Consider the following 26073-nt stretch of genomic DNA (forward strand, 5'->3'; position numbering starts at 1 on the left):
TTTCAATTTGTCACTGCACAGAGCCATTTTGTGGTTTTGTATGTCTGAAAGGCTAAGGATTTTGTGTGTAAGTGGATTTGAAGATGTAAGCCAGAAAAATGTGCAATTTTTGTTTGAAAGGATTTATGTCAGCTTATGTGATTAGTTAGTTGTGGAAGTCATCTGCACATGTACAATACACATGTAATCAAAAACATTTAGACAAGATATTGGTTTTACACTATGTATCTTTATTAACTCATTCATCCCTACATATTTAAACTAAACTTGCCCAGTCTTCGATATGGTAAGGTTCAAATGTGACATTAGGGTTGAATGGGTGAAATGGAGTGTTAAAATTTTAAAAAAAAATGTTCTTGTGTCCGATTCTATATCATAAACGTTTAATCGCAAATACCAGGAGATTTATTGTACACAATCAGAACTTCAACAATCCACAAAATATTGTGAGAACTGAATCATATTCACATGGAAAAGGACCACCGTACAAAAAAATCAAAAAGGACCAAGTGTTAAGTTTGTCACTTTAAAATTTGGAGTTACTCATTAAAGCTGAAAAGTTTTTAAAATTACTAGATATAAGCTTCTTAGTTCAAAGTCATAATAAGGTGTTGTCATGAGGAGGCTAACACCATGTTCCAGTGATCAGACCATAATTTGAAAGCTTCAGGTGTAAATTGACTTTACCTGAGTGGTCGTTAACAGCTTTATCATAGAAACCACTAACTTGGTACAGAAATGTTTTAAGGAATTTTCCTGTGGGTGTCGTGTTTAGGAACATGCAGATCAATTTTGACATATTTAAAGCCCCACTTCTGTCGATAACACTTGCCATCAATTATGCATTGTGCACCTGAGTTACCTGTGTTTTACCTGCTTCGCAGAACTGGATATATGTTACCACTGGTGTTTAATGCGTCAGTGTTTATTGGGTGTAATTGCAGTAAAATGTAAACCTCTTTCTTTGGTAGGTGTGAGTTTCTCTTTAAGATACATACAACTGGATTTAGACATTAATGGTCTACACTTCACAGTTGTCAAAGCGAAGTACGGAGAATATACAAAAAGGATTTTGGAACTGTTTTGCACCTATTGCCTTTAGATCTTATGTCAACATGCCAGTTTTTTCCCCAGATTTTTCTCTTGTCTGACTACCTGTACAGTACCTGGTCTTTTTACTTACCTGTAACAAGTCTTACCTGTACAGGTATACCTAGATAATACTTCCCTAGTTACTGTCATACACTTATCGTTTTCCCATGAAAAGAAGCGCTGGGAACAGGGTTACATCATCATCAGGTTTTTTCGCCACATTTTTGATGTTATCAGTACTGAAACGACTATAGTCGGCATTCATCCCCTTTTAGGCTTTTTTTCTCAAGGAAACTGGGAAAATTATGTCACAAATTCTTTAGCTGAACTTCAATAAGGTTTTGTATACACATATACTGAAAATCTTTTTAAAGTAGCTTTATAGTTTTTAGCAATTCTTCAGGACATATCGTTTAACCAAGAAGCTTCAGAAATTGTCCGGACTTGTTTAGTTTTTATGTACCCCAACAAGCAGGTTTTTCATTGAATTAATTACCTACTTTGAGTAAAATTCCCTGTTTGTTCATTTCACTTTCAGATAGTATATTGTAAGTATCTCTCCCCCATAATTTGTAGACAGATTTTGGTGTTGAGAACAATATACAATGTAAATAAAACTAGACACAGTGTATGATAAATAAGTTTAACATAAAGAATATATGTGACATATATATGATTTAATTCTTCCTGCATATACATACATGTATACTTCAACACTTGTATTGACTGAACTGTATTGAAAATCCTTGTATATTGGAGCTTGGGAGACATTTCTTGCCTCACTCAGCGAAAGTGTTTTTGGCATCCGTTATTGTGTTTGAAAATCTTTTGTTCAAAACAAGATATCTTATGAAAGGTATTATATAATGACAATCAAACTAATCATATTTTCAAGTGTGAGGCCCTAATCAGACAAACATTATATGTTATAATAAGTGCATGTACTGGCTTATAATTTGAGTATGGTAGTATGTACTTGCAGCTAGATTCCAAATAGGTCTGATTTAATATTTAACACAAAAAAATACCCATTTGTAGATGACACTTTTCACACTTTTCCACATCAGTTTTAATCTGTTGTGTTTAAAAGAAAATTAGGGACTGTAATATGTTTATCCAACTTTGCTTGGTTTCATGAAATGTACATCATCAGAAATATCTTTTCCTAAACTTTATTTTCTTAAGTCAACTTAACTTAATTGGAAACATGATGAAATTGCGTAAAATTGGAAAAATTGAAAAATTGACGATTCTGTTGAACATTAAACATTCTGTTGTCGGTCCTCAGTGCTTAAGAATCTTGCGGGTTGATTCTGTTGTCGGTCCTCAGTGCTTCAGAATCTTGCGAGTTAAAAAACCTGAATCAGTCGGGTAGAAGTAACGGCTAATCAATAGAGGTGTGTATATACCTTATGGTCAATCGATTGGCTGGAGTGACAGGGGTCAGTGAGGGCATTATTAATTGGTCAATAAGTGCAACTGGGATCACCGGCAGTGAGGATTAGGGATGGATGACCGGGTGAACTTTCGTTTGACAAATGCAGCAAAAGCTGTTCATTTAGCAGAATATAGAAAAAGTATTATATTTAATTATGGTTTTCTATAGCTTATTTAATGCTATTTTCTATATGATCAGATGGGTTTTCTCAGACGCGATTTTCCTAATACACATTTGTACTTCATTTCATAAATATACCTATTCAAGTACAATATATTCATAAAACGACTTATAATTCACTTTGGCATAAGAATAAAGACGAAATTATCACTTATGCTTCCATTGATGACAAAATTCTTATTATCTAATTATTCATTAAATGAACATATATACACTTAATTAGGCACTTAATACGTACATTTCCATTTGAGAAATCTGATTCATAAAGCTTTAGGCATTCTGGCAGAGATTCCTAGACTTGGAAGCTAGTCTTTCTCAAGACTTTTTGATCTTGTTTTGGTTACCATGGTAACAGGGATTCTGACATCATCAGTACTAATGGTGTAATATGTTGCAATATTCGGGCGGTTACAAACGGCATCCCCATGGCTATCTTGTATGAATTTACCGAAATATGTCATGCTGCTATTCTGATTTGTAAAAAATGAAACTATCTGTTTGTATGCAAGGTACTTAATATAGCTATTTTACCTCATTATATGGTTGTGTAAAAGAAACAAATATTTCTCTTTTTGAAAAATCATGATCTATCATTTGACAAGATTGTGAGAAAATGTGTACTTTAGCAACAAGTAATTGCCTTTTGCTAAGAAACCTTTTTGGCTTGACGTGTATAACTTGCTAGTATTAGTGTCTATTATTAAGATTCAGCGTTACTAATTTATTTTGTATCTTCAACATTTTATCGAAATATCAATGGTCTTTTCACATACAAACATACTGTGTAATAACAAAACTAACATTAGTTTATGGTCCCTGAAATTCTATGATCAAAAATTTAAAATCCAAACTTTTGAGTCAAAATGATTTAATTGAAATTTTTCATGCTGAAGATTTTTTGATAATGTTAATGAGAACTAATTGAAAATTATAAATTTGATATACAAGTACTCCAGAACTTCAATTAAAATGAGTTTGATTAATTGGCTTAATTTGCTGTGTTTTGGTTATGGTATTGGAGTAGATTTGTATGGTGGAAGGTCAAGGATTTCAGAGGTGTAATATGTAAGAATTTACTCTACTATGAGCTCTGTACTAATGAAGACATATCCACTTTACTTTATGTACACTTGCATGTCAAAAATTGTATAACTTCATTCGTTTCCTAACATTAAACAACATTGGTAGCTATAAATTCTCTGTGAAGGCCGTCACTGCTTTCCATTCTTTATGTTTTAGGAGAATGAAGTTTTATTAATTTATTACTGAAATACTCCAAAACAGCTACCGGGTATGTTACATAACTTTAGTGTCATACATGTTCTACACTTAATCCTTTCACCACTGTAGACCATAATGGACTCATCCATATCGATGCATGGTAGAGTCTACTAAAGTTACATAGGGGTGAAAGGGTTAAGAGGGATGATATATTTTAAAAGATTATTTCATTGCATCACCATCTTTTGACTTGGAGGATTCCACGACCACTTTTACTGTAAATTGAAGACTTGTTTTTACTCTCATGACAAGAGCTTTAAAGTTCTTACTTAAAAGAGAACCCATACCTTGTGAAACTTTCATAAAAAATAAATAAATGAAATAAACATTAAAGAAATCAATGCTAGTGTTCTTGGAATAAAAGTGCAACAAGGCCAGACTGGGTTTCAAACCTAGGACCTCTGATCACAATACAGTCACTATGACCAGTAAGAACTCGATGCTTTATAATATATTGTTCCAGACCCAGAACCAAATGAGGTACCTGATCAGTGGTAGATCCTTAAACAAGTGTCCCTACAGTTTTATCCAAAACGAAATTAAGGGGAGGTTACTGTGTGGATGAAAAATCTACAGTGGAATTTGAATTCACTAGTGTTTTGCTTGCAGTGGGACAGGGGTCCTTAATGATATTAGACTGAGTGAGTTGGTGCCACATGTAGTAGACTGTTTATCTGACAGCTCAGTGGGCTGATGACAAATGAACATTTTATCTTCATTATCAAGAACACACATAATCTGCTATACTCTTTTTAGACGGTCCCAGTAGGTGGCCATCAATCCTTTTTTTAGAGGTAAAAAATAAATATGAATTTTGTTTTTTGGTCAGGGTAATGTTTAAAAGATACTTGGTGCCATCCATCTCGTGTGGCGAGCAGTCTAATGATTTAGATTGGATAAGCCAGACCCCTGGAGAAAATGTCCCGTTTAAGAGACCCACATTTTAGTATATTTAGGATGCTAAAAGAAAAAGTGCCAATAAAAAAATGAATGACAAAGGTATACACCATGTAGGAGTCCTGCTAACATTTTTAATTTGTTCAATTTACGACATAAGCGGGAAAACGTGGTTCAGGTTTTCCTTTTGACCCACTGTATCGTGAATGGAGATGTGTGTCAGGGATAAGGTAGGCAGAAGATGGATGTTCATTGTGAAAAAGGTTTTATGAATGACAAAATAATAAAATGTTGGATAATGGATGGTAAATGGTTGACCTCTTCAGTTCAAAAAATGAATTATGTATGTCAGATTAACTTTTAAAGTGAAATGTTGCTTTCAGCAGTATATCAGGGACAGCATGAGGTATTTCTGATTTAAAGAAGTTGTACATAAAAATCTGGAAAATATATTGTATGTGAAATAGATTAAATACATGATACCTGGTAGCAAAAGCACAAATATTGAGACCTATGAAGAAAGTATATTTGAATAGAAATTTATAAAAAGGAAAATTGTATTTTTTGAGGAATCTTGGAACATATTATACTTAAGATTTTTAAGATTTCAACAAAGGGAGATAATACAGAATAAGAGAATACATAGGCAAGAGAGCAAAAGTTTTAAACATTTTAAATAAGATAATAAAACACTTAGGCTTGCTGTACACTCAACACTGACTTATAATGAAGGCTGTTGAGTAAAGAACGCTGAGTACTCGTTAATTGTATGATAGAAAAATAAAGGTGGGGATACGGCAAAGTGGACACAAGCTGTGACTAAACTACCCCACAGTGAGACAGCTTACAGTTCTTATGGTATACAAAGATATGGTACATCCACCAAATGCCTTAAATAATATTTACTTGTTCTTCAGAAAAATTTGAGTTCATTTATACTCTAAATTTGAACAAGAATGTTTTTGTTTAGAAGAATTTGGGTTATAATGGGTTCTTGAAGTAGTCCGGTGGTCAAATATTGATTTAAAGTTTCAGGGTATAGCATATTGTCTGTGTGAGAATGTTTTCATTTCTCGCTGTAAACAACACGTGCATGTTAATGCATTAATAGGTATATTGGACTTGTAGGGCTGTGTATTGATTAGAGATCAATACAGGTAAGGTTTATACAGGTGGAAGCCCGAAAATACAGGTAGTTTTCTACAGGTACAATTTTAATTTATAGTCGACTGAAAAGCTGTACCGCATGTGATCCCCTAAAGAGGGGTTATGTAGGCGAAGTCATTGGGGGAAAAAATAGTCCCATTATGAAAATTTGTTTTCCGGAATAAAAGATTCTGTTCCAATTATTTCTCCTTTAGGATCCCGGATGAACTGAAGGAAGAAAAACAATCTTGTCCTTGTTTTCTAAGTTATATTCTGACACAATCATTAATTTTGTAGAATTTAATTACTTGAAAAAGGCAATTAGGTCTACTGTCTGATAAACAAAATTAAAGGTGTTGAGCAAGTATGTCGGCCTACCTGTAAAACAGAGTTAATTAGTCTAGTGTTGACAGGTGTACTTTGAGAACAGGTTGTTATATCTCTCAAGAGGTTAATTTTCTGGAGAAGCTCTCATCAAGGATGGAGAGATCGGTTGACAAACGAAATAAATCCATATGATGATTGCAGAGAGCACTGGAATGTATCGGCCAATTAAAGTCTTGAATGTGACAAGGGGCAGGGCTTCACCTGTCAATCAGGAAGTGCGATCATTGCATCTTAATTATCTGTTGCTGTAATTGTGACAGAAATTGATTATTTCGGAGTAGAATCATGTTGAATTTATATGGGAATGTAATCGGGAAGACAGGGTTGTGCAGTTATTTGTGTCAGCTGTAATTAAAATGCTCAACTTATGTGGGAAAATTTAAACAGAAAGAGTTTTAATTTCTATTCTAGTTGACAGAGAGAATGGATGGTTGATTTAGAATTTGTTGTCTCTATGGTACTCTAAAATTCTAACTAAAAAATCCTGAATATAGTTTTATTTTACTGAGAACTTTGTGAAATTAATCCCTAAATATAGAATAAAAAGAATATGTCATGTCAAGGATTTTGATGACAATCGTACCTCTCTGGTTATAAAGACCTTATGAAAGGGTATTTAAAATTTTCCAGAGAAGATTGTTTTCTAACACAAAATGAAAAGAGTATGATGTGGAATATGAAGAGAAGATAGGTAAAATGTCCTGGATTTTACTTCTATTGGTAATATTGCAAACTTGACCAGTAACTATTTACAATATTGATGTATCGGGTCATCAACAAGCTGTCTTGATTTGATACTACAGTGCTTAAGTAAAACGAACCCACGATCAATTGTATCCTTTGTGGCGTATAGTCTAGTTTTGACGAGTGGTATGTGAATGGCAATGTTGATTTTATGCTTTATCGGAAAAATTAGGTTATGGCGTATTATATGACAAGATCCTTTTGATAAAAGTACCAACGGAATTATTTAAAGAATAACGAAACCTTCACAAGGTCATATTGTTTATGAAATAAATAACTAGGTCGTTATCGTATTTAAACATTGCAAAAAAGAATCGATAAAATGTACAATTTTACAGCCTGTCAATTAATGGATGTGGATTTAATAACTGTGATGTTCCCCGACTTACAAAGCAGTATTATAAGTTTCTGAAATGTTAATGATGTAGTTTCCGTCACTACTTTGTATTAGGCTCGTAACTTGTGCTATTTATAAGTTTAAATTTCTTGTGATCTGATAGCATTATACAGCAGACCCTGAAATCAGCAGAAATATTTGTTGGATGTAGAGCGAGTGCGTATTTATGTATGGAAAAGAAATCGTAAGACAATAAATAAGGTTTTGGAAAAATGCATCGTAACGCTGACTTTTCAAAAGTAATAAATCCGTAATAATCCAGAAGCAACATGGACAAAAAATAATGACATCAACATGTGTCCCAAGTATTATCTGATTCAGTTTGTGCACAATCATGACAGGGTTTACCATGCGAATGAGGTTATTTTATTATTGCTGGTCAGGTTCTCCAGTAGTTTATTGCATGTGCAGGTCATTAAGATTTCATTTTAAACAAAAAAAAGATGTAACAAAGAAAAATATGCATAAAAATTACTAGGATATGACAAGCATTTTGTGGAACGTTTTGGTTAAGGAAGCTTCAGAGTAAGTAGAAGGGAATCCTGTACCAATTTTCTTTTGGAACAGTTTTTGTTTTATGATTCGGAGTTACGTTACAATGAAATGATACTTGACAGGAAGACAGTATGTATTTCATAATATGTGACTTGACAAAATAAGCTTCAGTGTAATAAATGGTGCTAACAATTGTGACCGATGACATTGGTTTATTATTGTTACCGAGGAGATGGCGATCACGTTTCTGCACATAGTATGACATTGGATATGAGTAAGATTATCTCAATCTGAGTCAAGGTGTAGCTGCAAATTTTTAAAATTACTTTATCATCCATATCTGAATTAAAAATGATCTTACAGTTTGTCAAAATGTCCTTGAGGAAAACAAACACATTTTTTTTTTTATATCTAGAATAATCACATCATGAGCTTGAATGTAAGTTAAATAAATAAGCATGGCCAGGCTGTGTATGTTTTAAAATCATGATATCTGATAAAAACATAGATTAAAAAGGGTTCCAAGCTCATGTTTTAAATTCTTTTTAGCTTTAAGATCATGGAAATAAACAACTCTGTATCAAAATTAACAAACATTCATGTTTATTATCACACGGTTTAAAGTATAATCTCAAGCTTTCTGACTGAGTGGAAGTTGATGGTTGGTGCCTTGTATATATATTGCAAGATATTCATGTTTTTTACAATGGGACGAATTCCAACTTTACACTTAGGTATTGTTTTATTGGCTGGAATTTCACACACTTCTGCGTCAATTTGTCAAAAATTCTAGGGTTACATTCATGACATAGTAAACCCACTGCTATTCCACAAAACGTTCATACACACTGTCATGGCCGACACAAACAATTTCTCGCACCTCGCCAATATGGTGGAAAAATACCAGAAATGCCGTCCCACTCGCTGTAATGTCATGTGATACTAGGAAACGGGAAATTTATAGAGCTAGTTTCTACTGCCTCCATCATCGCAAACGGCTTTAGCACTGTGGACATTTCGTGCTCTTGAAACAGGCTCCCTCCAATCTTTAATTGTCTGATGCCAACCAAACACATGTGGAGTATGCCTTCCAAATTTACTTCTGGTGTTTGTCTTGATGTAAATTAATTCCAGCTAACCAGTCAATTTAATACCATGATAAAACTTAAATAGTTTCAGATGAGTGAAGAAAAGGGAGATGTAATTGGTTCAGATTGCTGTGTTTTTTTCAAGATCATGTATTATACGTTGTTTCTGTTTTACACTGCCATTAAATATCTGGTAGTGAATGTGTTTTTTGCCACTAAAATACTTAAGACAAAGAGAGGTTTAACGATGGAGTATAGCTCTTATGAAAAGACTATATCCTTGCATAAATTCAAATTTTGGTTTGAGTAAAAAAATTGAGATTTGCCTTTTTTGTTTACTTCAGTAACTGTTTTCCGATATTTTGTTTATCCAGTGAAAATATTATTCTAGGCCCAATTGTTTTAAGTGCCAACTTTCAACAGGAAATTTACTCAAATTTCCATAATGTATTTTTTTAACAATCTATAATTGTTCAAAAGTTCTGATGTTTTATCTCTTTAGGTAACCTTTGAACATTTATTTTTTTTTTTTTTTTATATATCCCTTGTCCTTTTCCACTGTTACCTTAGTTCATAGAACTTTAGACTTATCTGTTCAAGGTGTGTTAACCCAAGTCAAAATTTACAGCAAGGTACAAAGTTGGAGAGTGATGTAATCTGCTTATCTGGTATGGCAGTTTCCTGGTCTGACTTGAACTGTCTAAATGTTCATGCCTAGGACATGTAAATCCAATGAGTGAACTCCTAATCTGAATGGCGGTGCCAGACTTAGGCTCGTGATTTAGCATTAAGTGGTTCAAATACTATTCCTAGCTGGGCCTAATTATGTATTGATGTATAAATTTGAAAAACACAAGCACATTTTCTGCCTCGTTGGGTGGGACCTAACACCAGATAGAACTTCAATGGTAGACTGATTATCGGAGTTCTTACTGTCGAATGGGCAACAGATCAACCAAATTAAACGCCAGTTTGCACATTTTCACACAAATTATCCAGGCTACAGGAAGCACATTTCAGTCGCTCTTTAATTCGGAAACCTGCAAAATGAGGGAGAGGGTCTTGTTTTGAAATCTACATGCAGCAAATTAAGGAAATGAGGCTAGCAGAATTATGAACCCTAACAAACAAGCGTTTCTTCCTGAGTCTGTGGTATATTATTTAATGCTGATACTATCCTGGTACATAACATCTAACAATTTACACAGTTAAAGTCATTTAAGTTGTTCTGCCAAATTTCACAGTCACTGTTGCTTGTAGTACAGAAACATTTTAGAAGTATTTGGAGATAAGTGGATTTTAGTAGCTACAGATCTGAATGTATGGTCATTAACAACGATGATTAGTTCCGAAAGATCAGACTTACAGAAAGTGCATTTGGCACTGTTTTCCTGCTGTTCGTTCCTTATGCCCGCAAAGTACACTTATTATGCATTAATGAAAAATTCACATGATGTTTGTAAGTGCGAGACAAATGGCCATGACGGATTTCAATTTGATATTCCGCTAAGACTGATTGTTGATATTGATAAGTTGAATGTGAATTGATGGCATCAAAGTTATGATGTAACTGTGTTATCCATTATAATATCATTTCCAGAGTTCATTATTTTGCACATGGAGCAAACTTTTCTCAGGAGAGTTCCATGAAAGGGAGATAAGAAACCTTAAGAAAGATAAGCTACGGGCGTTATCTTGTTATTACGCCAACGAAAATTCCCAAGGAGTTGGTATTAATGTTTCTCATCATTGTGTTAAACCCTTAATAGTATAACAATGTTGGGAGAAAGGTTCTGATGTTTGATAGAATTACTTATGACATAAATTATATTACAGGATCATTATCAAATACGTTTTGCTTTAAAACATCTGGGATCTTGGTGGGAAGGAATATTATCATTAAAGACAGCTGTGTTTTGAGTAGAGTTGATTTTATTTGTTTATTTGAACATTTGTAATGAAAAAAAAATCTCAATTGTATTATACAGAGATAAGACATGTTTGTATTTTATATATGGCAGCTAAAACTGTTATCATCATAGACTTGCTGGGTACATGTCAAGATTTTGACAGATACCTTTCACATTATGTAATGTATTTTCTATGACAGAAGTTGTTATATCACAAAACAGGACAGTTCTATGTAACAGGGATGGAATTACTTTAACAATATTTATGGCATGTAGACAGGGAAATTAAATTGCTTTAGAATTAAAGTAAAGCCATATGCTCTGGATGTCAAGTCATTCCTGTGTGGGATAGAAATTTTATTGTTTTTTATCTTTAGTAAAAGGATCTAGTTGTCCGAGTTTCCAATTACTTCAGTTGAACATGTCAGATATTGACTTTCCTCTGTTCTATTTATACCAGCTCCATGATAGAGCATGCTTGCACACACAGAAAAAAATAAAATATATAAGAAACACTTCAAATAAAGTTTGTGGGTCTGGACAAACAAAATATATGATTGTGTAGTAAACTCTCCGGTTGTATCGGAGCACTACAAACACCTGTTAAACATTGTAAAGGAATTAAAAGATTCAACACTTCATTCAAATTCTTATTGCCCAGGTATGGTACATATATATATCAAACTCAACAATTGGAAATTAAAAAAAAAATGTATTGTAAGTTCGACATGTGTATCAACTGTTTGTTGCCAAGCACCTTGCGCTCATACACATGTACTTGTAATTTAAAAGCTATAGAGCAAAACGTTGGTCTTACTGATAAAATGTCAACCTACCATGTACCCTACATTTTATTTTAAAACACTCAACGTTCGATTATTTTCCGGTTACTGATAATCAATGTTTTAGTAGACTATTTTAGGCCTGGAGAAGGTTTGTGGAGCGTGCCTGTAATTTATATTAAGTGTTGAGTCACCAAATGGAAACAATCCCAGTACTCTGTGGTACCGAAGTACATAGCCCAGCTCAACACGTAAACTTAAACATTGTTGAGGTTAACAGCAAAATAATTATGTGGCATGACTATATGACAACGAGACAATAAACGGTAACATTTTAAAATGTGAGCCCTTCTCAAAGACGAATAGCCGTGATCTTATCGCACAATTTGTCAATTCAGAGAGCACCTAATTAGCATGCTATTCTAAACTAATGAATAGCAAATGACATTTTTGCATGTAATATATATCTGAGAGTGACGAAAATGTCTGCCCAATTATGGGATACTTGGTTAAAAAGAATTCCTCAAGGGGAGACAATGAACGTTTTTGCTCGTGTTTGTCTCTCCTTAGCCCTACAAGTTGAATCACTAACGGGAATATTTCATGAGTATGTGGTTGATGACACTTGATATAGGACCAAGTGAATTCTTATTTGTCAAGAAAACCCTGTTATAATCGACTTGGGTTCAATGTCAGGAGTTCCTCCCCCAGTGTCTTCTGTGAGGTCCTCTGTATTAGAAGATCTTAATTTTACATGTATTAAGAAATTAACAAGGTTAACTTTTTTAAAAGGGCCCCCCTGGTTCGCTACCCTGCCATTACTACTATCACTGGAGTCATTGTAACAAGGGATCATTTTGTTTGATCCTGGTCAGTCATGATCTAATAACAAGTCAGGTGTTGTTCAAACAAGACTTGAAAAGTTTATTTTTTAAATAAATTAAAACCAAATTATAGAAACTACTGATTATATCTTAGTATAATGATTTCCAAAAAATCATTATACTATAATTGCTATAGATACAACCTCAGAATTGAAAAAAAATTCCCATTAATTGTAATTATCCCAATAATAAGCCCCACCAAAGAAATTTGTATTGAGCGATTTATCTAAATTCCATAAACATAAATATTATCATCTTCATGATAAATGGTTATTTCCACAAAATGATGTATCAAAAATCTATATAAATCAAACTTAATGTGGAAGACAGATATTCATTTTGCATTCCTAACATATCTTTAAGACATTTACGATCTGTCATACATTACATAACCTCTACCTGGTGATTTATTTCATTACATATGTAAATTTAATGTTTTTATACAAAGGGAAATGCTCATGAATGTAATTAGGTATGCTTTTGTTCACCGAGAAAGTTTATTAAATAATTGATCTGCCTTTGTAATGATATTGTATTTACTCTCTGTAAAAAGGCTGTTGTTTTGATATGTGATGAAGATAAGTGATAGAAATATCCATTTAACCATTAGCCAATCAAATTACTGCAATCCACAATCACTGATCAGTGATTGGATTATATCTGAAAATCAATAAGGTTCACACCCTTTGGGCACTAGTGTTGATGTTGGAACCTGAGGTACTCATATGCTTTCTTGAAGGTGTTCCTTTTAAGATACCATCAGTTGGCTGATCATTGTTTCCGTTATCTGTGATGAGTCTTGGTGCCGGAACAACACTTTCTGGATGTTAATAGTGATAACCAATGAAAGAGCTAATGGAAATTTTGTCAGTTTCCGCTGCAGATACAGATGAAGATGAGGATATAATGATGACTTTAGGGTTGAAAACTAATGATGATACGTTTTTTTTGATAATTACCTCAACTTTATTTTTTGTTTGTTTTTAAGTGCAGTTGAAATGAGAATCACTGGTATTTTAGAAGAAAAATAATTACAATATTGTTAAGCTCATTTTAGGGTACTGATATTATGCCTGAGAATAATTTCCATACAAGTTTTTCATCTTTCTAGTTTTTAATATGACTTTAATCAAATGTTGAAGAAAAAGGAAATCAAGGAAAACGATCACAAATCATGCACACATGATTCATTGATGTTAACTCATTCACCCCTGAAGACACATTTGAACTCTTCCAAATCAAATGTTGGAATAGGTCATATTGAAATTTCAGGGGTGAATGAGTTAACAATGAATTATTAGAGGTGATCAGTATTGTACACACCTCATAAACAGAAGTACTTGGATAGGATGTATGTGTCTTGAGATTATCTGAGAGCTAACTATATCTTGTACAGCTGCTGAGGTCCTTCCTTGCATTGATACATACCTGACATCTCTAAGTGTGTTAGGGAACGGAACCAATGATTAGTGACACCCACATGTGGTGGTGTGGGTTATGAATTGTAGTGTAAGTGGTTGGTGGGGATTAGTGTATGTGTGTGTGGGGGTTACATCACTGACTGGTGTAACTTAGCTATAGGAATGGGGTGTAATTAATCACAAACCAGGACCCAAAGCATTCACCTGGCCATACTAATTAGTGCTATCTGAATCACTTACTGTGACACAAATATCTCTGTGACTTATATTATTATGTATATTAACAGTGATATACAGCTGTTTAGATGGAGAACTAAATGTCTGGCCATATTTATCAATACCCCACCACTACCTCAACTGAGAACGATACTAGTTTTTACAATTGTGCCTCTTGAAGTGCTGCTGAATATTTTTACTCTGACTTTTTTTCAGTTTCAACTTTCTCCAAAATATTGATGTCTCTAAAAAGAAACATCTGTTCGCAATCACTAATGTCATTTTAATGTTACCAATTAAGTTTATGTGTTCTTTTTGATGAAATATGTCCAAATGTATTTCTAACTGTAATTGCTTTAACTATAATTAAGTTTCCATCGCTATGGTAACTAATGTTCCGTCTTTGTTGCTATGTTACAGGTGTCAGCAGATGATCCGGACTGTAATGGGAACACCCAGTTGACGTATCAGCTCTCCAACTCCTCCGTCCAGACAGATGACAAATTCAGCCTCGGGGTTTCCTCCGGTGAACTCTGTGTTAAGCGGTCCCTGGACTACGAAACCCAACACAGTTACACCTTCCAAGTTTTTGCTATTGATAATGGTACATATTTATCTCAATTATATTACCATCTTTTGTTTCTCAGACAATTCTCTGACAGAAAGATTGATTTTTTTTCTCTAAATAGATTAAATCAATTAGATCAGGAAGCCATACAATGGAAAAAGAATAAGATTTTGTAATTTGATATCCTGTGCGGAAACCGTGACAGTAGTCAGTGTTTTTATAACGGGATCAAAATTTAGATTAACTTTGATGATGCATTTGCAGTTATTAGTAATATTCATTAATTTTGATGATGTAAGGCAAGTTGAAATACTTTTCTTGAAAATTAAATGTTTATTCAGATCATTCAGTCCTAAAATATGCAACAATGTACTATGATTTAAAGTTTTTGAATTGATATCAATAAAAACTCTTTCCATTTAAAAAGAGTGAAATATAAATGTATATATGTAAAACATTTAATTTGCAAAAGTTTTAATTAAGGAAAATTGTATTCATCGAAAAAACCTGTACTATGTTTTGAAAACCTACTGGTTGTTTAGTTTGTGGATCAGAGATGTGTGCTTTGCAATTCTGATGTACTTTGTGATTTTTTAATCATAGGTGGTTTGACGGGAGACACAAGGGTTCAGATTACAGTTACTGACATCAACGACAATCGTCCCGAGTTTTACCCACGTAACTACAGTCAGAATCTTGACTTCATTGAGGCCACCAATCCAAGCAAGGACATTGTGACAGTGGTGGCTCATGACATCGACAGTGGCAACTATGGCCGCGTGTTCTACCGCATCATTGCCGGCTCTCAGGGCGGAGCTTTCACCATCAATGCTCAGAGTGGTCAGTATTTAGCATAATGTCTTCTTTGAACCCTACCATATTAAAGAAACTTTTCAAAAATTCTTATTTGAATAAACAGTTGGTTGGTTTTTTCTCAATGAAATGATTCCGAAATTATTTGTTCCACTCCAGAATAACCTTTTTTATATATAAGTCATGTCTGTTGAGCAACAGAAATTACAAAATTGCAAAACACCCTTGACTTTTGGATTTGTCTGATGTAAACTGAGAAGTGTAGTGTATTGAGGTGTCACTTGGATTTATGTAAGACTCGGACCACTTGAGTCGGTCAGTTAGTGCGTAACGTTGAACACAGCCATTCACCTGTCACCCAGCTGTGGTTATGTGAAATTGACCAACACATGAAAACTGGACACTCCCCCCTTATAATCATAATGAGATTAACCGCCATTCAGAGGATTAGACCCATTCAAATGGATCAGGGATGGAAAGGTTCCAAACATCTGACTGATACCCTAGGTGAAGTTGTCAGGCACTCCATATTAAATATCATATACTTCTCCAGGTGTTTTATAATCTTGTAAGTAGGGATTAAGGTATGGCTTACCGTGGTACAAGGTTACAGCCATTTTAGATAAGGAATGATTTCTAGATTAATATTTAAACCATTTATAGATGAAGATGACTGATAAGGAGGCTATAGGGACTATATATATATAAAGTTTTTGACGTGGGGATCCATAGTACGCGATGTTAAGTCATTTTCTATAATGTACAGCCAGTTTGTCGAGGTGTACGTGAAATCTGCAGACAAATTAGTTGGTCTGCTTCCATGTGTTTATACAGTAGTTTGAAACCACAATAAAAGTTGAAAGCCCATGAACATGCATGTTTAGATTTCTTAATCTTAGTGGTTATCAATATTAATTCAAGAAGTGTTTGGTGATGAACAAGGGGAAATAACTCCGGTTGTTTGAATTCAGTTATTGATTTGGTCAGGAATAATGTCTTAATATTCTCAGAAACAATGGTAGACATGTTATATGTTGATTATAGGGTGGAGCTGAAATACAACTAACATGTAACTCTCTGTCATGTTTCATCTTTGATTATGTCAATCATCCGCCAAGTTTCCCCCCCAATCTGTCCATCTTCTTGTACTAGATTACAAAGTTTGGATGCTGGCCACGACTGTTAATCTTTTCTGTCCATTATGCAAGCATGTTGTACATTTCATGGGGAAAAAACTGGCGTTACACCGTCGTGTAAGCTGTCGAGCTTCCCATGTAGATTTTTATCTTTCAAGGTCGTAGATGGAAAGGTCAAGGTTACATAGAAGCAGGGATGAGAATGCATATTAATATCAAACATAGCAGAGTACAGTAGATGCATGCTCGACAGCTGTCTAGTACAGGTCAACTTAAGTTGCACACATTTTGTTGTGGCTGACATGCTTAGTTGTACTGTCATGGTGAAAACACAGCTAATGTTTCAAGGTCACATCAAGGTCATTCATGTCAAGGTCACAGTTAGTTATAAATAGAAAAGGGAAAGTTATGTTCCCAAGGTTATAGAAAGGTCACTGTAACATGGAAGATTAGGGGAGAATAGGTAAATATATATAGATATTCTGAATGGTGTTACCTTCATGCTAACATAATTGTCCTCACAGAGTATATTTTAGCTCCTGACTGAGAAAAAGGTATCTGTCATGTAAAATATGACAGTGTAATGTTTCATCAGCTTGGGTGAAGTGCAATGTTGTGTAATTAATGCAGATTAGCATTACTAGGATTAAGAGCTTTGACAGTAATTGAATGTGATGCATGGTTGTGGTTGAGATTTTAAGTCGGGACAGAATCTCGTACACGCTACTGTATAAATAACCACTTGAAAATCTTTTTGTGGATCACAAGTTTTCTTACAAATAAAAATTGGTTGTAAATATCTGTCATAAACAGATTGATGGCTTTAACAAATAAAAATTGATTGAAAAATGTTAAGAAATGTTTAGATACATATATAATCTGCATTAATATCCCAAGGAATTTGCAGTCCATAATGTAACACTGGTGATTCAATACTGTTTGGCGTGGGATATTAACAAGATTATGTTTGTGTGTCAGGTCTTATCTCGCTGTCGGCCAGTCTACCGCAAGAGGAGAAGGTTTACGTGGTGGAGGTGCAAGCATACGATGGTGGCGGTCTCACCTCGCTCCACGCTGCTACAGTCCATATCAGTGTCATGGGTAGTGGCTCTCCACGCCCCTCATTTGAACGTGCAACCTACAGCTTCTCCGTACCTGAGAAAGCTGCCCAATCAAAATTGGTAGGACAAGTGTTGGCGACAGTCACCCCCAACAGTGGACAAGGTAAACGCACAGGTTATTAATAGGGCCAAAAAGTTAAAGTTCCTGGTAATGTTCAAAAGATTGGTTCAATTACTTAAATTGTTCACAGTTTTTATTTAAAAGTTACGATTGATTCAAGTTATGTCTATCTTGCTTCTTCGACTGGCCAGGAGGAGAAGCAAGATGGGTGTTACTTGAGTCTATTGCTGACTTTAACCCTTGAAGACGTCCAGGAAGCCGAAAATTTTGGACTAAATGACAATGATTTTAGCGTTAATCACTTTTCCTTATGGAAATCAACCTGTTGTTTATTAAATATATTTATTTCTAAATAATTAATACAGTTTTAAGTTTTGACATGAGAGATCAAAGTAAATTGGAGGTAACCTGTATTTCTGATATGCACGGTCTGGTATTTTAATAGAGAATATTTGTGTTCTATGACAAAGGATGCTACGGTATTTCCCTGACCTTGAGAATAACCTTGATACTCTTTGTAGCCATCCATTACTCCATCACCTCTGGTGATGTGGACAACCACTTCTACATCGATCGGCTGTCGGGCAAAATCTTCACCAACAACGACCGACTGGACCACGAACAAACTCCAAACTTCCTCATCATAGTAATGGCAGAGACTGATAGCCCGCCTGTATTTGGTAAAACACAGGTTAGTATTTTGCAAACATATTGTAGCGTAAGTTTATTTAAGAAATGTTAATGTTTATTTTCTTCGTACAACAGTAGTATCATCTAAGATGTACCAGTCCATGTTGTTTCATGATTAACAATTAAATGCCAATTTATCCGAGTATTGTCCTATTTCTTTAACATTGAGTAAGGGAATTAACTTTGACTATGTTAATTTTGTGAAGTGATTTCTCCCTTTGCTTGCTATATGAATTTGTATATATTTAATAAAAAGCAGCAAAATCAAACAAAACATTAGTGTCATCATTGTCATCATCATCCTACAAAAATATTTCTCTGATAACTTTGGTTTTGAATAAATATTTCAAGTTGGGAGTCTTACTCACTCTGATGTTTGCCTTGTACAGGTGAATATATCGGTGGAGGACATTAACGATAATGCTCCGCAGTTCTACACCCAAGATGTAGACATCCACGTCTGGGAGGATGAGGACATGGCTGAGGTCCTCTACAAGGTCATCGCCACAGACAGGGATAGCGGACAGAACGGCACGGTGCGCTACAGTCTTGTCGAGAACCGTGACTCAACATTTGTCATTGACCAAGTCGGTGGGGAAATTCGGCTACAGAAGTCACTGGATTACGAAGATATCAAATCCTACACTTTGGTCGTCGGGGCACATGACATGGGTGTTCCACCCCTAAGCACAAATATGACTCTGAATGTGCACGTAACAAATAAAAATGACAACCCTCCAACCTTTTTGAAGACATTCTACGAGGTGAATGTCGTAGAAAATCTGTCACTGAGTGCAACCTTCTTAGAAGTACAGGCAAGTGATCGAGACATGGATCAGATTTCGTACTCTCTTCAGGAAGTGAGCAACATTTTCGGGATTTGGCCAAACAATGGACACATGTATTTGAAAATGCCGTTGGATCGGGAGGTGCAGCATCTGTACCAGCTGTTTGTAATTGCCAAAGACAATGGAAAGCCAACACAGCTGTCTGCAACAGCTACTGTGCGAATTCTTGTCACGGATGCTAATGACAACAACCCAGAGTTTTCCGACAACATATATATTTTCCCCGTGTCTGAGGATATTGCGGCCAGGACTGTTGTTGGATCAGTAACAGCGACGGATCAGGACATTGGAGACAACGCAAAGTTAGAGTATGCCTTTGTTGATCACCAAGACCATTTCATCATCAATACGTACAATGGTGAAATAAGCACATCCGTGGCTCTGGACCGAGAGGCGAAGAGCACATACACAATAACCGTGACAGTACGAGATTTCGGAGTTCCGTCCCTCAGTGATACTACCATGGTTAAGATTGTGTTACTAGACATCAATGACAACACTCCTCAGTTTGCGTCCGGTCACATGGGTACAGTGATGGAGAACAAGGCCAAGGGCACCAACGTTCTTCAAGTCCACGCAGTTGATCCAGACAATGAGGAGAATGGCACGGTTTCCTACTTTTTCAATGAACAAGGTAAATGTTTGCACATTTTATACATTCTAAATTTGTTGGTGAAGTTAAGTTGGATATCCATATTGATAGTTTCATCAATTTGAAGTAAGAGAGAAGATCTATTTGGCTTTAGTTATATAAAATCCTGTATATTTTTGGCTCTTATTCAGCTTCCTTTTGCATTGAGATTTAAACATTTTTTATCTAAATTGATGCAAAAATCTAAAATCTGAAAATGTAACTTTACTTTGAACAAAAGCTTGTTAGTTTAATAAATTTAAAACAAATTGAGAGATGTATGTGGAAAATGGTCTGAAAGCTTTGATAGTCTGTCAGTTTTTTCCTAACTCAAAGGAAAAAACAATTCTACAAATATAGAGAAAATTCTTAAAATTTGTCCTTTTATGTCTTTATAGGTTCCAATGCTGTATCTTTGACACATTTTGAACTGGATCCAAAATCAGGATGGATAACAACTGCAGAAGTGTTGGACTATGAAAAAAGCACAGAATACCACCTGGTTGTGGTGGCAATGGACTACGGAACACCGCAAATGTCCTCGTCAGCCACCATCACAGTCAGTGTCCTTGATGATATCAACGAAGGTGACATCAACGAGGACAAAAACTTGACCATAGACCTGGTAGAAAACACCCCAGTTGGTTCCATTGTCGGCAGAATCAGGCTGCACCAGACGGATAACTCTAAAGTTTCCTACTTTATATTTGCCGGAAATGATTTCGATTTATTTTCAGTAAATAAAACCAACGGAGATATATATTGTATTAGGGATATTGATTACGAAGTATCGTCATGGCACACAATCGGAGTCCATGCCATTGACGCAAGTCTTGTTTTCCCACAAACAAGCACAATCAAAGTTAATATCAATGTTCTAGATGAGAATGACAATCCGCCATTGTTTGAGAAAGACCCAGTCATGTTGAAAAAACCTGAAAACCAGCAAATCGGACAGATTGTGTATATTTTCTCGGCAACAGATCGTGATTCTGGTGTAAACGGCTCTATCACCTACTCCATACAGAAGCAAGAACCAGAATTTGACTTTTTCAGTTTAGATGCTGTATCTGGAGCTTTGAGAATTAAATCTGTGATTGATTACGAACAGACAAAGAACATAGCACTGTTAGTACGTGCGGAGGACAACTCCCCTTTTGCCACTGACCGCCTTCACTCGACTGTTGTAGTCCTCGTCTCCATTGAAGACGAAAACGACAATAGGCCTGTGTTCAAGAGTTACTCCCCCTTGCATGTGTTGGAGAATGTGCCCATAGGTTATGCCATTGTTAAGCTTTTCGCTGTGGATTTAGATGACAATGTTGATAACAGCGGTAATGGTGTTGTATCATACAAGATCGTAGATGGAAATGATGGCTCCAAATTCGCTCTGGACTCGCACACAGGTTAGTACCTAAATAATTATATGTGAAGGGTTTTTTTTCAGTCAATATTGAACCAGCAAGAAATTGATTGTTTTGCTCAATATCTGGTGGGGATAAGGGGTCTTTAAATAGTGATCAGTAACGAAAAATAATCATCAATTAGGGCCTTTTGTTGAGGTTAATAGGTGGTTATATGGACCTCAGAAAGCGATATTGATTGAGACGAAGTTGAGGTCAATATCACATTTTTTAGGTCCATATAACAACATTTTCACTGAAATTAAAATCCTTAATCGTTATTTAAGTTATTTAATAAAGTTAAATCATTGTTCAGAGGAAAGTTCTTCTTTTGGCAGAAAACATTGTGACATTACATACAATGTCTTCATTAAGTAAATATTCACCTGCTGTTTCTCAAAATAGTAAGACCTAGTCAATATCACAAAATACCAATCTCCTCATGCTTATGATCCAGCCAGGGGGGAGGTAGGGAAAGTGTGTGCTTTTATATAACAGTATATCAATATCTGAATTACAAAGAAATTATACCCTATGACTGTCATAAATACTGATTTCTAATGGTAACAAAATTGTCCATGTAGTGTTAAGTTTGATCCTCTCACCTCCTCTTTAATTAGTGGTTTGGTCTGGGTGGAAACTGCATCTATGGAAAAGTAGATAAAACCCGGGAAACAATTGGACTGTAATGTGTAAATATAGCTGTCTGATCAAAACTATTTCCCAATCAAAATTATTTAATTTATCTCAAGTGGTCATACTAGAACTAGAAAAGGATGAAGGGAGATAACTCATTGCAGGAGATGGTTTTATATGCATTCTTTTTTAAACATTTCTTCAGGGATGTTGTCGGTCAGTCATGAGCTGGATAGAGAGTCTAAGGAGAGTTACACACTGAACGTAAGTGCAACAGACCGGGGTATGCCTCAACATGTGACCTACCTAACACTCAACATCGTGGTGGGCAACGTAAACGACAACCCGCCCACTTTCTTCTCCAAGAGTGTGTACACAGTCGAGATCAGCGAGAACAACAGTCAAGGCGACTTCCTCATGGCCTTGACCGCCACCGATTCTGATCAAGGTGTGTATGTGGTAATGGGAAGGTGAAGTTGGGGGATGGGAGACATAAAAGGCCAAACATAAGAAGTAGGATACATAGATAGGAATGCAATTCTTTGTATTTTGCAAAAGAATTTTACCAAAGTGCTTGACTAAAATTTGCTATAAATATTTACTAAATTAAGCAGAAAAAAACAGGGTATGTAGCGAAGCAGAATTTTTGTGTTTTTATTTGGCTTAAGTAGTTCTTACTTATATGGAACAGGGAACAAAACATTGGCAGATAGGTAATGAAGTTTTATATAAATTTGCTATGTCTATCAGGATAAGTTGCACAGGCCCAGGGATGGTGACAAAATATATGTACTTTGATAAATATATAAAGGGATAAGATTCTGTCCATGTGTGGGGAAACATTGTTGTACTATATACATAAAATTTCTAAATCAATGCAATTAGCTTTTTAGGATTTCAAAAGTTTTGGACAATTTCAAATAGAAAATATCATGACAATTTCATATTCATTAAATTTTGAATTTAAATTTGGAAGCCATCAATCTCAGAAACCCACGTATGTCTTGTCATAGGTTAAATCACATTTATTCTTCTGATTGTAAAAATTGGATTAATTTTTCAGGCGATAACCAGCAGATAACATACATGCTGCCGCCAGGAACAGCCGGGGGAAAGTTTGCTATCGACTCAAATACAGGTGCCCTCACTGTGACAGCTGTTCTGGACAGGGAGGAACAGAGCTCCTATGAATTCACAGGTACAGATTGAAAAACCTCTAAATACCAACTTCAAAAACTGTGTACAGTTTTGCTTGATTCACAATCTTATGCACTCAAGGTGAAAGCTCTAGGAATACTTTTAGGTACCATGAAAGAATGTTATGCACTGCTTTAAATATTTATAACTCACAAAAGTTTTTGTTCATGGATTGACGAACACCGAAGTAAATATATTAAAAAAAGATGTATAGTTGGAACATCGCAATGCAATGGAAATTACTTTTTAAAAATATTTTGCTATTATGGAAAAAAAATCAGATCAGTGTAGAAAAATGACTTAACTGTACATATTGCATTGCAATTATATTTTCTATTGCAGCTTTTGTTTTTGACAATGGCAACCCTATGCTGTATGACACTGCCAAAGTGATCGTGAAGGTGACGGACGTCAATGATCATGCACCAGTGTTCCAACAGAGCATTATAGAGCTGAGGATACCAGAGAACATTGACCTTATGGCATTTTATACAGTCAGGGCACAGGATCTGGACCAGGGCAACAACGGAGAGGTTTCCTACTCTATCACAGGTGGGTATCTTCTATAGAACCACTTTATATCCCTGATTACATTTACTACCATATATTTACATTTCCACTGCAAGTTCCTCTATAAACATTACCATAAGAAATTGCATTCATAGGGCTATGCATGTGATGGGGTCAGCATCCTTTGGAAGCTTCTCCTCCTGCCTGGAATCTTGTTTGCAGTGGCGCCATTAACACTTCAATATCGAAAATATAAGGGAATATTTGTATTTAAGTAAATAATTACTTGAAATTTAGAATGTAAATATAAGGAATGAACGGCATTTTTTCAAGTTCATGCCGTTTTGAATGCAAGTCTGTTACATTCATATTTACCATGAATCAATCAGCTGCTATTCAATCCTTTTAAGCCTTTTATAAGATGTTACTTGGTTAAACAAACTTCCATTTATCCGGTTGTCCCGCTGTTCAGCGACCGTTATCAGGTATCGCAGCATACTAATCATCGTTTTCTTGCTTGTATTTCAGATGGTAACATTGGTAATCACTTCAGCATTGACCGTGTCACTGGTCAGTTGTCCTGTACCTACCTTGACAGAGAGGACAGGCCCAGTTACAACCTAACCATCCAGGCTCAGGATGGTGGATTCCAAACCACGACCATGGTCATCCACATAATCGTACTGGACGAGAATGACAACGCACCAACATTTATCCAGGACAAGTACACAAAACGAATGAGCGAAGATGTCCAAATCGGAACGATGGTCAGGTTGGTGTCAGCTACTGATAGAGATGAGAATGGAAACGGCCGAATCACATACTCATTGGGAAATGACACAGACGGCATGTTCAAGGTTGACAGCGTGACAGGAAACATCACAACCACCAGGTACGTTGGTTTGTAATCTTGATAACAATGTACTAGATTAAAACAGGTGTCATTTGATGCCAAATGTGCTGTATATCGCCTATATTGCACAAGGTACATATTTTTGCGTAACGTCAAAATCAGTTACGACATTGCTTTCCAATATCTTGAAAATATTTATTCAAGTGCATTTCCTTATATGTACATCTTAAAAAAATTATTTCACAAATGCATATCCTCACAAATTTGATTCAAAATTGCAAAATTAACTTTATGCAAAAAAATATGTGATATACAGCATGATGCTGATGAATTGTGTTGAATACTTCAAACAAATAATGTACTGACGGGCGTTGTAGTAGTACAGTAAAACCTTGTTATACTGCCACCATTTGTCCAGAAAAATGTTCGCATTATTAAGGGTTTGTCAATGCAATAAATTTAGGGAAATGTATTAAGGAATTATTTTGAAAACAAGAAAAAGGGACTTTGAAATATGTCTGCTTTAAACAAGGTGGGCAAATGAAATGTGTTATCAAGATTTTAGTGTATTTTGATCTATGGAATTTTGTTTTTTGAAAAGATAGTTTCAGGTATGATATGCTTTTCAGACTTTTAACAAGAATATCATGATTTTCTTAAAAGGCATTTTGATCGTGAGAAAAAGTCAAAGTACATCTTCAAGTTGGTGGCCGAGGACAACAGCCAGTACAACAGGAAGAGCACAACTGCTACAGTAGAAGTCACCATCGACAATGTCAACGACAACTCGCCAATCTTCCAGAACGTCCCATACATCGAGACTGTAAACGATAGTGCGTCATCAAACACATTTATCGTCAGAGTGACAGCTGTTGACCTTGACCTTGATCAGATAAACTACAGCCTCAGTAACACATCCGGAGATCGTTCCTTACGATATTTCAGGATAGAAGACAACAACGGTGATATTTACACTCGTCAATTTACATCCGAGGCAAAGGGCTATCACTATCTGCATGTGATTGCCAAAGACTTGGGATCGCCGTCTAGAACGACAACAAGTTAGTGAAATGATATTTGAACCTGTCAATACCATTTTTGGATCAAAAATCAATCATTAGCATAATTTTCTTGTATATATAGGTCAAATGATCTATGGTATATAAATCTATTACCATAATACTTTCCTCTGGCATACTCTAGTACACACTTTACTAGGCATAGTATTTCTGCAGTGACTGGCAAAAT

The 26073-nt window shown here is 35.3% G+C and overlaps 1 protein-coding gene across 1 annotated transcript in view; it reads left to right on the forward strand.

Annotated features, from left to right (window-relative positions):
* Positions 1-26073, forward strand: part of LOC110466738 (protein dachsous-like) — an 88544-nt gene that overhangs the window by 54432 nt on the left and 8039 nt on the right. Inside the window, exons 2-12 of the mRNA XM_021523458.1 lie at positions 14779-14962; positions 15530-15766; positions 17854-18099; positions 18579-18748; positions 19137-20229; positions 20625-21632; positions 22471-22713; positions 23329-23463; positions 23805-24014; positions 24501-24864; positions 25489-25886. Of these exons, the coding sequence (XP_021379133.1) occupies positions 14779-14962; positions 15530-15766; positions 17854-18099; positions 18579-18748; positions 19137-20229; positions 20625-21632; positions 22471-22713; positions 23329-23463; positions 23805-24014; positions 24501-24864; positions 25489-25886 (4288 nt within the window). The remainder of the gene's footprint in view (positions 1-14778; positions 14963-15529; positions 15767-17853; positions 18100-18578; positions 18749-19136; positions 20230-20624; positions 21633-22470; positions 22714-23328; positions 23464-23804; positions 24015-24500; positions 24865-25488; positions 25887-26073) is intronic.

Source organism: Mizuhopecten yessoensis, unplaced genomic scaffold, assembly GCF_002113885.1.
Source record: "Mizuhopecten yessoensis strain PY_sf001 unplaced genomic scaffold, ASM211388v2 scaffold11143, whole genome shotgun sequence".
Lineage (NCBI taxonomy): Eukaryota > Metazoa > Mollusca > Bivalvia > Pectinida > Pectinidae > Mizuhopecten > Mizuhopecten yessoensis.